This window comes from Hemitrygon akajei, chromosome 1, assembly GCF_048418815.1.
Source record: "Hemitrygon akajei chromosome 1, sHemAka1.3, whole genome shotgun sequence".
In the NCBI taxonomy this organism is placed as follows: Eukaryota; Metazoa; Chordata; class Chondrichthyes; order Myliobatiformes; family Dasyatidae; genus Hemitrygon; species Hemitrygon akajei.
In genome coordinates, this window is record NC_133124.1 from 199,004,019 (window position 1) to 199,017,469 (window position 13,451).

Below are 13,451 nucleotides of genomic sequence, written 5' to 3' on the forward strand. Positions count from 1 at the left end.
ATGGTTTTTGTTTTTGCCCCATTATCTGTAAACTCTGTTGTCCATGAAATTCCCAGATCGGCAACTTTGTGATACTCAAACCACCCAATAAGACACCATCAATCATTAGAATCAGGTTTAATATCACCAGCCTATGCCATGAAATTTATTAATTTAGAGGCACAGTACCATGCAATACATAATAATATTGAAAAAAATGTAAATTACAGTAAGTATATGTGTATATTAAATAGTTAAATTAAAAATAGTGCAAAAACAGAAATATAAAAAAGTGAGGTAGTGTTCATGGATTCAATGTCCATTTAGGAATGAGATGGCAGAGGGAAAGAAGCTGTTCCTGAATTGCTGAGTGTGTACCTTCAGGCTTCTGTACCTCCTATCTGATGGTGACAGTGAGAAAAGGGCATTCCTTATGGTAACAATAACAAGACGGCATGTCCTGAGTGATGGGGGAATCCTTTCTGAGACACCGCTCCTTGAAGATGTCTTGGATACTACGGAGGCCAGTACCCAAGACGGAGCTAACTAATTTTACAGCTTTCTGTAGCTTCTTTTGATCCCGTGCAGCAGCACCCCCTACCCCACATACCAGTGATGCAGCCTGTCAGAATGCTCCACAGTACATATATAGAAATTTGTGTGTTTTAGGTGACGAGCCGAATCTCCTCAAACATCTAATAAAATATAGCCACCGTCTTGCCTTTTTTTATAGCTGCATCGATATATTGGGACAAGATTAGATCCTCAGAAATATTGATACCCAGGAGCTTCGAATTGCTCACTCTCTCCACTTTTGACCCCTCTGAGGATTGGTTCATGTTCCCTCGTCTTACTTCAATGAAGTCCGCAATCAGCTTTGTTCTTCTGGATGATAAGTGCAAGGTTGTTGCTGTGATACCGCTCATCTAGCTGTTATATCTCACTCCTGTACGCCCTCTTGTCTCCGTCTGAGATTCTGCTAAAAATGGTTGTATCATCAGCAAACTTTATACCTGGCATTTGAGCTATACCTAGCCATACAATCGTGGGTATAGAGAGAGTAGAGTGGTGGGTTAAGCACACTTCCCTGCGGTAGGCCAGTATTGATCATAAGTGAGTAGGAGATAGTACCAATCCACACAGATTGTGGTCTTCTGGTGAGGAAGTCGAAGATCCAATTGCAGAGGGAGGTACAGAGGCCCAGGTTCTATAGCTTGTTGATTGGGACTGTGGGAATGATGGTGTTAAACACTGAGCTACAGTCAACGAACTGCATCCTAACATAGTATTTAATTTGTCCAGGTGATCTATGGCTGTATGAAGAGCCATTGAGGTTGTGTCCACCGCACACCTATAGTGGTGATAGGCAAATTGCAGTGCGACCAGGTCCTTGCTGAGCGATGACCAACTTTCAAAGCATTCACCGTCGATATGAGTGCAAATGGACTATAAAGAGAGTTACTCTTCTTGGGCACTAGTATAATTGTTGCCCTTTAGAAGCAAATGGGAATTTCTGACCGTATCAGTGAGAGGTAACTCTTTCAACATCTGTGGAGGATCGACCATCCCAAATACTCCACAAAGCCTGTCTGACCCCTGAGTTCCTCCAACTGTTTGGATTTTGTACAGATCCTAACATCCATAGAGTACAGCATCTCCCCGGCAATGGTGGCAGCTAATTGCTAGGTGCAGCCGATGCTTACAGTTGATTGGAAGGACGGGCACAAATCCTGTGAGGTGATTGGACACACTGGGGGAGCGCATCGAACTGATTGGTTGGAAATGTTGGCTCTGAAATGTTGAAATGAAAAGCAATCTGTTGGACGAATTAAAATAAAACCTATAGATTATAGAAAACTGAAATACAACGACAAACAGGAGAAAATATTCAATATGTCAGATAGCATTTGTAGGAGTTAATATTTTGTGGTGGAATGCCCTTCATTTCATTGGATGACCGGTGGTTCTGCACTGAAATTCTATTGGTTGGGCGGTGAGTAATGCTGCCAACCGATTGGACAGGGTTGCCGGGCTCCGGCTGTTAGTCACTGACGGAGAGAATCTGCGCCGAGTTTATGACGTGAGTTGGAGCGCGACCGTCAGTGAAGGATCGAAGCGCGAATAACGAGGGGAAAATGAGTAAAGCGCACCCGCCCGAGTTGAAGAAGTGAGTCTGGGGGAGCGGGATTGAGAGGATACGGAGGGGAGGGAGGAAGGAAGTAATAGCTGGGGCCTCAATTGAGTCTCTGCTCAGCTCTAGCGTTCACTGGAGGCGCGGCATCCGACTGTGGGGCACGGAGGCGGTTTAGGCTTGTAGGCCCATACATGTGGGGGCCCGCGGGTTGAGGGGAGGGGGTTACTCAGGGGCTCTCCATGTGAACTGGACGGATGGGAGGTGGGGAGGAAGGGAATTCCCTCAGGGTGGCCGGCATCCGAATGGCTGTACCGTAGGCCTTTGAGTCCGCGGCTGGCAGCTTCCTAATCTTCACTTGTGCTTCTGATCCACGTCCGACTCTAGCAACAACTGGTCCCTCCACCGGCTGGCTTCTTCCTGAGCCCCCGGGGAGTTGAGGAAATAACCTGCAAAGCAGCTTAACCCGTGCATTTGGGGAAAATTCTCCAAGCTCTCCGGTTTTGGAAGTGGCATGCACTTTGTAAGCACAGGCGTGAAATGGATCAGTCACCATTGTACCGAGAAAAGCAAATTATTATCACAAACAGAAGATGACTCTATTTGCTGGAAATCTTGTGCAAAACACACTAGTGCTGGAGGAACTTAGCAGGTCAGGCAGCATCTATGGAGGGAAATAGTTGACGTCTCAGCTAAGACTTCATTAGGATAGATGAAGCAGATATTTGTTAATTATAGGTGCTATTAGACCTATCAATTTACATTTGGTTTCAGATTTTATTTTTACCTCGTAGCCTTGGACATCATTTTAACTTCTAATCAAACCAAGTACATACATGTTTCCATATACAACCCTGCAATTCATTTTCTGGTGGGCATACTCAACAGATCTAGTAACCATAATAGAATTAATGGAAGTCTGGACAAACAGTCTACAAGAGACAACAAACTGTAAAAATACAAAAAGAGAGATAATAATAAATTAACAATAAATATCAAGAATGAACAAGAGAAAATCTGGAGATGCTGGAAATCCAAGCAACACACACAAAATGCTGGAGGAACTCAGCAGGCCAAGCAGTGTCTATGGAAAAGAGTAAAAATTCGATGTTTTGGGCTGAGAACCTTCATCAGAACAATGTAATTGAAATTCTGATGAAAGGTCTCATTCTGAAACATGGTCTGTTTACAGTAAGTTATCCCCACTGGATCAAGAGCCTGATAGTCGTAACTGTTTCTAAACCTGGTAGAGTGAGTCCTAAGGTTCCTGTACCAACTTCCTGGTGGCAGCAGTGAAAGAGTGCATGACCTAAGTGGTGGGGGCCCCTGTTGATGGATGCTGCTTTCCTGCAACAACACTGTGTGTAGATGTGATCAGTGGTGGATTGGGCCATGTCCATCCACTACTTTAAATCTGTTAAATGGTATGTTGACAATCAAAGTTAAATTTGTTATAGGCACAAAGTCCATGTATACAAAGTTGCTGTAAATACTGACCTGCAGTAGCAGCACAGCATAAAGCTGCATTCACAAGAGATTCACAAGTTAAACAATATTTACAAGAATGAGCGCAAGTAGAATAAATAAAGAGTCCATTTTAATTCAGAAGGTCATGGTGTTGCTGAACTCTGGTAATTTGGGATTTTGCCAGTTGAAGAACTACATAGTTGAAGGGAAGTAGCTGTCCTTGGACTTGGTGGTGTGGGACTAAAGATGTCTGTAGCTTCAGCCTGATGGTGGCTGTGAGAAAAATGCACAGTGTGTGTAGTGGGGATCTTTGGATGTTGCCTTCTTGAGGCAATACAAGTAGATAGGCAATTAAGCTTCCTCTGTGAATATTTACATTAGAAGTGAACAGCATACATTTAAAAAAAATTATGTACCCATTTTGCACTTTTCCTTCCAATAGGTGTGTGTTACTGGAGATTCTTGGGTTTTAGAGTCGACATTGATTTAAGAAGTCTTGAATTAATGCTTTATTTAATTTGAGCATATTTTTAACCTCAACGTCTCTGCTTTTCTAGGTTCATGGACAAGAAGCTATCACGTGAGTTTTGCACTACATTTGCATGCAAGGAACTGTGAAGTGCTTCATGGAGGAGGATTATCATATACAAAACCAGAACTCTGTGTAGAGCAATGCAGAACTGTCAAAACTGGGAAAACACACAGTAAAGTCTGTTTTGAATAACCCATGCTAGATGAATTAATGTTGCCATTTTTTGTGGTAGATCAGGATTGAATGTTGACCTACTGCAGGCTCAAATTGGATGCATTTGGAGTGGTGACGTTTTTCAGAATCGGTATTTTGCATCCCACAAAATATTTTAGATGACTGAGCCTCTAGTAAAATTTTCTGCCTACCAAGTTGTCAGTTAATTTGAATTTAATGGATATGACAATTAAGTAATCCTTTTAAATTAAAAATCCTGCAAACCTGTAAAGATATAACAACAAGAATTTGCAAACATAATTCATGTCACCCACCGTTGCATTGTGTTAACACTAAACTTGCATCATTGTGTGCTCTGCAGCATGGTAACGAGTTAGATTGTTCTGTTTTGGAGGGAAGGCTTGGATATCTGGACTTCTGTGAAGTCAGGAAGACAGTGATACTTTTTTTGTCCATCTGTAAATGTTACTCTTGGTCCCTTTATTCTTTTTGAAAATCTGCAAATTACTGTTCAGAAAGTGCTTTGCCTCATACTTGATAAATTGAAATCGTGAGAAATGTGATCTGATCTTAGGATTGTTGGCTATTTGTTTCTTGTGGTGGGGTCCTGCATTAAAAGCCCACCTTCTATCAGTGATTCATCCCACATCAGTTGAAGCTTACTACAAAAGTAAGAGATTTTGATGCAGGTTTCTAAGAGCTTTTGTTCTGTTATTCAGTAAAGCTGAATGGTGGAAGGCACGTGCAAGGAATTCTACGTGGTTTTGACCCCTTCATGAATCTTGTGGTGGATGAATCTGTGGAGATGGCACCCGGTGGCCAGCAGAATAACATTGGCATGGTGGTAAGTTACTTCGAGTCATTGAAAAGTGCAACATGGAAGCAAGCCCTTCAGGCCATAACCCATCATACCCCTCCCATCCACGTACCTATCCAAACTTCTCTTAAACATTGACATCACTTGTGCTGCCATCTCGTTCCACACTCAAGTAACACTGAGTGAAGAAATTACCTCTCATGTTCCCCTGAAACATTTCACCTTTCACCCATAACCTTTAGTTGTAGTTCCACCCAACCTCAGTGGAAAATGCATGCTATCATTTACCCTATCGATACTCTTCATAATTTTGTACATCACTATCAAATCTCCCCTCAATTTTCTATGTTCCAGGGAATAAACCTATTCAATCTTTCCTTATAACTCGGGTCCTCCAGTCCCAGTAACATCCTTGTAAATTATCTCTGTACTCTTTCAACCTCTGTACATCTTTCCAGTAGGTGGGTGACCAAAACTGCACACAGTACTCAAATTAGGCCTCACCAACATCTTATACAACTTACACATAACATTCCATCTCCTGTACTCAATACCTTAATTTAAGAAGGTCAGAAGATTTCTTTACAACCCTATATACCTGTGTCTCCACTTTCAATGAATTATAAACCTGTATTCCCAGAGCCCTTTGTTCTACCATGTTCCTCAGTGCCCTACCGTTCACTGTGTGAGATCTACCCTGTTTGGTCCTAACTAGGTGTTACACCTTTACTTGTCAGCCTTAAATTCCATCAGCCGTTTTTCCAGCTGGTCCAGATCCTGCTGCAAGCCCTGATAGTCTTCCTCAAAGTCTAATACACTCCCAATCTTGGTCTCATCGACAAATTTGCTGGTCCAGTTAACCACATTATTATCCAGACCATTGATATAGATGACAAACAACAATGGACCTTGCACTGTTCCCTGCGTCACTCCACGAGTTACGGGCCTTTTGTCAGAAGCGACCACCTACTACCACTCTCTGGCTTCTCGCATAGAGCTAATGTCTAATCCAATTTACTACCGTCTTGAATGTCGAGTGTCTGAACCTTCTTGACCAACCTCCCATGTGGGACCTCGTCAAATGTCTTGCTAAAGCCTGTGTAGGCGACATCCGCAGCCTTGTTGTCATCAACTTTCCTGGTAATTTCCATGCCAAACTATAGGATTGGTTAGGCACAACCTAGCACACACAAAGCCACACTGACTATCTCTAATCAGTCCCTGTCTGTCCAAATACTCATGTATCTGGTCCCTTAGACTACCTTCCAATGACTTTCCCACTACTGATGGCAGCTTCAGCAGCCTGTAATTTCCTGGTTTATTCTTCGAGCCTTTCATAAACAGTGGGGCAACATTAGCTATCTTTCAATCCTCTGGTACCTCACCTGTCGCTAAGGATGATTTAAATGTCTCTGACAAAGCCCCTGTAATTACTACACTTGCCTCCCACAGGGTCTGAGGGAGCCCCTTGTCAGGTCTTGGGAATTTATCTACCCTAATTTGCCTCAAGATAGCAAACAATTCTTCCTCAGTAATCTGTACAGGATCCATGACTCTGCTGCTGCTTTGCCTCACTTTTATCGACTCTGCGTCGGTTTTCCGAGTAAATACAGGCGCAAGAAGTCCATTTTAGGTCTCTCCCATCTCTTGGCTCCATACATGGATTAACATTCTGATCTTCTGGAGGATCAATCTTGTCCTTGCAATCCTTTTGCTCTTAACATATCTGTAGATTCCCTTAGGATTCTCCTTCACCTTTTCGGCTAGATCAACCTCAAGCCTTTTTTTGGCCCTCCTGATTTCTTTCTTAAGTGTTGTCTTACATTTCTTGTACTCCATAAGTACCTCATTTGTTCCTCCCTGCCTATACTTGAGAACATATTACTGAGAATTAGTTTACCTCATCAGGAACTTCGTCTTCAGCTAATTAGTCATTGAGACAGTTTCTGTTTGCTGTTCTGGCCATCCCTTTTTCTGGATTGCTTGCAAGTTGAAGTTGTAGAGAAGGTTTTAAACAACTGGGAATGAAAGCCAATATCACTTTAAATGAAAATCTGGGCTTTAACTGAAATGAGTGAATATGTTGTAATGCTCTTATCTCAATAAGGGTGGGGTTTAAACTAAATTTGCAGGGGGGAGGGATCCAGAATGCGAGAGAGGATAGCGAGATGAAGAATAAAAGACAGGTGGGGATTACATGGTTCCGGAATATTAAGTGTGTAGTAGAGAAAGGTGAGGTGGAACAAGTGATAAGGAGGACACATGTACAGAAGGATGGTCTGACGGAACATGGAGTTAAATGTGCAGAAAGAATAAGTAAATTTAGGAAGGACAGCAAAATTCAAGGGGCGTATAGTCCGATGGGAGTTCGGGAAGCTGGGTTAAGCACAATAGGCAGCGATTTAAACAGAGAGAGGAGAAATGGGCTAAAAATTCTATATCTGAATGCACGAAGTGTCAGAAATAAGGCAGATGAGCTTGAAGCTCAGGTGCGAATGGGTAACTATGATGTTGTTGGGATAACGGAGACATGGCTGCAGGGAGATCAGACCTGGGAAATGAATGTACAAGGGTATACGTGCTATCGTAGGGTCAGAAATGTGGGCAGAGGGGGTGGGGTGGCCCTGTTGGTGAGGAATGAGATTCAGTCCTTTGCAAGGGGGGACATAGGATCAGGAGAAGTGGAGTCTGTGTGGATAGAACTGAGGAACAGTAAGGGCAAAAGGACCCTAATGGGTGTTGTCTACAGGCCACCAAACAGTAGCATGGATATTGGGTGCAAGTTGAATAGGAAGTTAACATTGGCATGTGGCAAAGGTAATGTCGTAGTAGTTATGGGGGATTTCAACATGCAGGTGAACTGGGAGAATCAGGTTGGTGCTGGACTCCAGGATAGGGAGTTTGTAGAGTGCCTACGGGATGCATTCTTGGAACAGCTTGTACGAGAGCCAACCAGGGACAAGGCTATTCTAGATTTAGTGTTGTGTAGTGTTTGATAAGCGATCTTGAAGTAAAGGAGCCATTAGGAGGTAGTGACCAAAATGTGATAAGTTTTTATCTGCAATTTGAGAAGGATAAGGGCAGATCGGAGGTGTCAGTGTTGCAGTTGAACAAAGGAGACTATGGAGCCATGAGGGAAGAGCTGGCCAAAGTTAACTGATGGATATCCTAGCAGAAAAGACAGTGGAACAGCAATGGCAGGTATTCTTGGGAATAATGCACAAGGTGCAAAATCAGTTCATCCCCTGGAGAAGGAAGGATTCAAAGGGGGAAAGGGGCCACAGTGGTTGACAAAGGAAGTCAGTGATTGCATAGCATTATAAAAAAAAAAGGAAGTATGACAGAGCTAAGGTGAGTGGGAGGACAGATGATTGGGAAATTTTTAAGGAACAACAGAACTTAACTAAAAAGGCAACACGGGGAGAAAAAATGAGGTACGAACGCAAGCTAGCCAGGAATATAAAGGAGGATAGCAAAAGCTTTTTTAGGTATGTGAAGAGAAAGAAGATAGTTAAGAACAATGTTGGGCCCTTGAAGGATGAATTGGGTGAAATTGTTATGGGAAACAGAGAAATGGCAAAAGAATTTAATAAGTACTTTAGATCTGTCTTCACTAGGGAAGACACAAGCAATTTCTGGATGGGCCAAGGACATAGGGTAACAGAGGAAATGAAACAGATTGACATTAGGAAGGAAATGGTGATGAGTAGACTGATGGGACTGAAGGCTAACAAATCCCCAGGTCCAGATGGTCTGCATCCTAGGGTACTAAAGGAGGTGGCCCTGGAAATTGTGGATGCATTGTAATCATTTTCCAATGTTCCTTAGATTCAGGATCAGTTCCTGAGGATTGGAGAATGGCTAATGTTATCCCACTTTTTAAGAAAGGAGGGAGGGAGAAAACAGAGAACTATCGACCTGTCAGCCTGACATCGGTGGTGGGGAAGATGCTAGAGTCCATTATTAAAGATGAAATAGTGGCATATCTAGATAGCAGTGATAGGACTGGGCTGAGCCAGCATGGATTTACCAAGGGCAAATCATGCTTGACTAATCTATTGGAGTTTTTCCGAGGATGTAACCAGGAAGTTAGACAAGGGAGATCCAGTGGATGTAGTGTACCTCGATTTTCAGAAGGCATTTGATAAGGTCTCACATAGGAGATTGGTGGGTAAAATCAGAGCTCATGGCATTGGGGGAAGATATTGACATGGATAGAAAACTGGTTGGCAGATAGAAAGCAAAGGGTAACGGTGAATGGGTATTTCTCGGAATGGCAGGTGGTGACTAGTGGGGTGCCACAGGGCTTGGTATTGGGACCACAGCTGTTTACGATTTACATCAACGATTTAGATGAAGGCATTGAGAATAACATCAGCAAGTTTGCTGATGATACTAAGCTGGGTGGCAGTGTGACTTGTGATGAGGATGTTAGGAGAATTCGGGGTGACTTGGATAGGCTGAGTGAGTGGGCAGATACTTGGCAGATGATGTTTAATGTGAATAAGTATGAGGTTATCCACTTTGAGAGTAAGAACAGGAAGGCAGATTATTATCTGAACGGTGTAGAGTTAGGTAAGGGAGAAATACAAAGAGATCTAGGAGTCCTTGTTCATCAGTCACTGAAGGTGAATGAGCAAGTGCAGCAGGCAGTGAAGAAGGCGAATGGAATGTTGGCCTTTATTACAAAGGGATTTGAGTGCAAGAGCAAGGAAATTCTTTTGCATTTGTACAGGGCCCTGGTGAGACCACACCTGAAGTATTGTGTACAGCTTTGGTCTCCAGGGTTAAGGAAGGACATCCTGGCTGTAGAGGAAGTGCAGCGTAGATTCACAAGGTTAATTCCTGGGATGTCCGGACTGTCTTACGTAGAGAGGTTAGAGAGACTGGGCTTGTACACGCTGGAATTAAGGAGATTGAGAGGGGATCTGATTGCAACATATAAGATTATTAAGGGATTGAACAAGATAGAGGCAGAAAATATGTTCCAGATGCTGGGAGAGTCCAGTACCAGAGGGCATGGTTTAAGAATAAGGGGTAGGTCATTGAGGACAGAGTTAAGGAAAAACTTCTCCCAGAGAGTTGTGGGGGTCTGGAATGCACTGCCTCGGAAGGCAGTGGAGGCCATTTCTCTGGATGCTTTCAGGAAGGAGCTAGATAGGTATCTTATGGATAGGGGAATCAGGGGATGGGGACAAGGCAGGAACCGGGTATTGATAGTAGATGATCAGCCATGATCTCAGAATGGCAGTGCAGACTCGAAAGGCCAAATGGTCTTCTTCTGCACCTATTGTCTATTGTCTATAACATTTTGTAATTCTAATGACCAAAAACCGTGCATTTAGAACATTTGTGATACTTATATCAGCAGTTCTTGGTAGTTCCAGGATCAGCGGGAACAACCTCAGTAAAAGGACATCCATTTAGAACAGAGATGAGAAGGAATTTCTTTAGCCAGAGGGTGGTAAATCTGTGGAATTTATTACCATGGACTATGGAGTCAAAGGCATTGAGTATATTTAAAGCAGAGGTTGATAGGTTCTTGGTTGGTCAGGGTGTCAAAGGTTATGGAACAAAAGCAGAAGGATAGGTTTGAGAGGAATAATTAATCAGCCATGATGGAATGACCTAATTCTGCTCCAATGGCTTATGGTCTTATGATATGAGGTAGATTTTTAACCCACAATCAATTGAGACTCCACTTGGCACTAGTGTTTCTGGTGAAGTTTCTTCTGGGAAGTGATAGTATTGATTGCCACTTTACTAGATGGTTTGCTATCTGCTAATTGGGAGTTCCCCTCAGACAGAGAGAAACCTTTGGCTGTACCTGTTGGAAATTCATAAAATTATGAGTTGTAGAGCAAGCAGCCAGTATCTTTTCCTGGGTCAAAATGTTTAATACTAGATGGCATCCTTTTAAGTTGGGGGGGGGGGGGGGGATTCTAGAGGAGATGTGCAGGACCAGTTATTGCATAATGTTCTTATGGTTGCCTAAAATGCATGCCATGGATGGTGGGGGAGCTAAAAACAATGAGTTTCTCAGATAGGTGCATGAATGCTGGGATATGGGTCATGTGCAAGCAGAAGGAATTGGTTTAATTAAGCATCTTTAGCTAAATTAGTTTGGCACTAAATTAGTTCTAGGTTGTATACCATATCTGCTATAATGGAATGTGTATGCTGGGGCTGTTCCTTTTTTATTTTATTTTAGATTTTTCTAACTCACGTTAACGTGAACTAAAATTACTTTGTAAAAAAAAGATATCAAATGGCAGCTCTTCTGTTTTCAAATAACTTGTGATACCAAAACCATATTTCTCCCCTTTCTCATTTAATACAGGTATGTCTGTGGTCAGAGTAATGAAATTGTCTTTCAATGTTCCCATATATCTGTGAAGAAGTGTCTTTTTTTATGCTCGATGCATTTCCAGTCTGAGGCTCTCTGTAACATGATTAGCAAATCTGGCCCAAAATATTTTGATCACAAGTCCAGCATCTTCCACAGTGCACATTCCAGCAGTAACTTGGGTCTATCTTTTCAGTGAGTTTTAATATTTGTCTTTGAATTCTCTTCACTAGGTGATTAGAGGAAACAGCATTATCATGCTCGAAGCATTAGAAAGGGTATAGTGAAGACATCACCATTTCTGAATTAGCGGAGATGACCCTACAAAGATGACGCGAACTTGCAGCATTGAATCTTCCTGTAATGCAGTGGAAAAGCATTTGCAGCTAACTTTATAAAGCCCACTGGTCACATTTGTGAATAGCTTGGAATTTGTACTTGAACAACTAACTAAAGAATATTAAATAAGTGTTTTTGTATGAAAAGGATTGGATCAGTTGCTTTCTTCTCCATGTTTTTGTGTATATTGATCTCAGATGAATCCCAAATATCTGCCAATTGCTGGTGACTTAGTTTCATTGTCCTCTGGTGAATAATCCTTGTGTGACAACAAGTGGAACTACATACTTTCAGAACCCAAGGATAAAACTGTTGACATTGGGGCCTAATGCAAAGAAACAGTATTTGCTATGTTGTTGCCCTAATCGTAACTACAGAACCAGAATGGAAGCGAAGATCTGCCCAAAAAAGTGTAATGCCATGAGCTTACCAACATCTCCAGTGAATAGCACGAGGTTGGATTCTCAATGAGCAGCTGCATGGAATCTAAAATTCTGTACTCTTGAGTGCAGGGCACAGTAGCATAGCAGTTGGCACGACAGCTTTGCAGTCCAGGTGACCCAAGTTCAATTCCCTTTACTGCCTATAAGGAGTTTGTCAGTTCTCCTGGTGACCACGTGGGATTCCTCTGGGTGCCCTGCTTTCCTCCCATTGTCCAAAGATGTACCGGTTGGCAGGTTAATTGATCATTGTAAATTGTTGCGTGGTTTGGCTGCGGTTAAATTGGGGGGATTGCTGGGCGGTGTGGCTTGAAGGGCCAAAAGGGCCTATTCCACTCTTTATGATAATAAGTAAAACAAATTTAGACCATTGGAGCAAAATTTGGCATTTGGTCCATCAAGTTTGCTCCACCATTCCATCGTGGCTGATTGATTATCCTTCTCAAACCCATTATTCTGTCTTCTCCCCATAATCTTTAACAACCTTACTAATCAATAACCTGTTAACCTCCGCTTTAAATATACCCTCTTATGTCCTCTACTTATTCATCACCCTTGGGCTAAAGAGATTACTCTTCAACTCCTTTCTAAAGGGAAATCCTTGTATTCTGAATCTGTTTCATTTAGTTCTGCCCCACCCCCCATGGCACTTCCATTACTGGGATCACTCCTGTGAACCTCCAATGCTAACACATCCTTTCTTAGATAAGGGGCCCAATGCATTTCTGACTGTAAACTGTTGCTGTTGAATCCAGTACTGGGGACAGAAACTCAAGAGGCTCTGTACACTAGCAAGCCATGATTGTCCGATTAGTAATCTGATGTGCATTTTTCCCCATATTTGCTACTATGTTTGTTACCAAATCTTCAGATATAAAGGCAGTTCATTCAGCATCATCTGTATCTGGAGAAATTTCCAAGCTTTTACCAGCCTTGATGGGCAGAAATGTTTGCTGGCTTTGCTTCAGAAAGGCCTGGCTCGTGTTCTAAATAATGTTCCCTGGTTCTAACCTTCCCAGACTGCAGAAAGTAATCGAGTTTACATTTGAAGTGATCAACCTCGGAATTGGTGTATACATGCATGATTGTTAAATTGCAAAGTGACCAAATAATTCCTTCAGCATTGATGGAGACATTTGTGTTATTGGGTCTGTATGTTTCTGCTCTTTGTGTAATATGGGGGGAAAAAAAGTTCAACTTTTCTTTTCAATCTACTATCGCCATTG

At 42.4% G+C, this 13,451-nt stretch overlaps 1 protein-coding gene across 1 annotated transcript; it reads left to right on the plus strand.

The window, feature by feature from the left end:
* Nucleotides 1–2,014: 2,014 nt before the first annotated feature.
* Nucleotides 2,015–11,931, plus strand: snrpg (small nuclear ribonucleoprotein polypeptide G). Its single transcript, XM_073058277.1, has 4 exons — nt 2,015–2,146; nt 4,135–4,157; nt 5,003–5,127; nt 11,680–11,931. The coding sequence occupies exons 1-4, from the start codon at nt 2,115–2,117 to the stop codon at nt 11,728–11,730; spliced, it is 231 nt and encodes a 76-aa protein (XP_072914378.1). The 5' UTR covers nt 2,015–2,114; the 3' UTR covers nt 11,731–11,931.
* The last annotated feature ends 1,520 nt before the right edge of the window (nt 11,932–13,451 follow it).

Excerpts from the sequence above, each read along its gene's own strand:
- snrpg (XM_073058277.1), top strand. The coding sequence starts at position 2,115 with ATGAGTAAAGCGCACCCGCCCGAGTTGAAGAA. Across the intron at positions 4,158-5,002 it reads CATGGACAAGAAGCTATCAC|TAAAGCTGAATGGTGGAAGG; the intron begins GTGAGTTTTGCA and ends TCTGTTATTCAG. Across the intron at positions 5,128-11,679 it reads AGAATAACATTGGCATGGTG|GTGATTAGAGGAAACAGCAT; the intron begins GTAAGTTACTTC and ends TCTCTTCACTAG.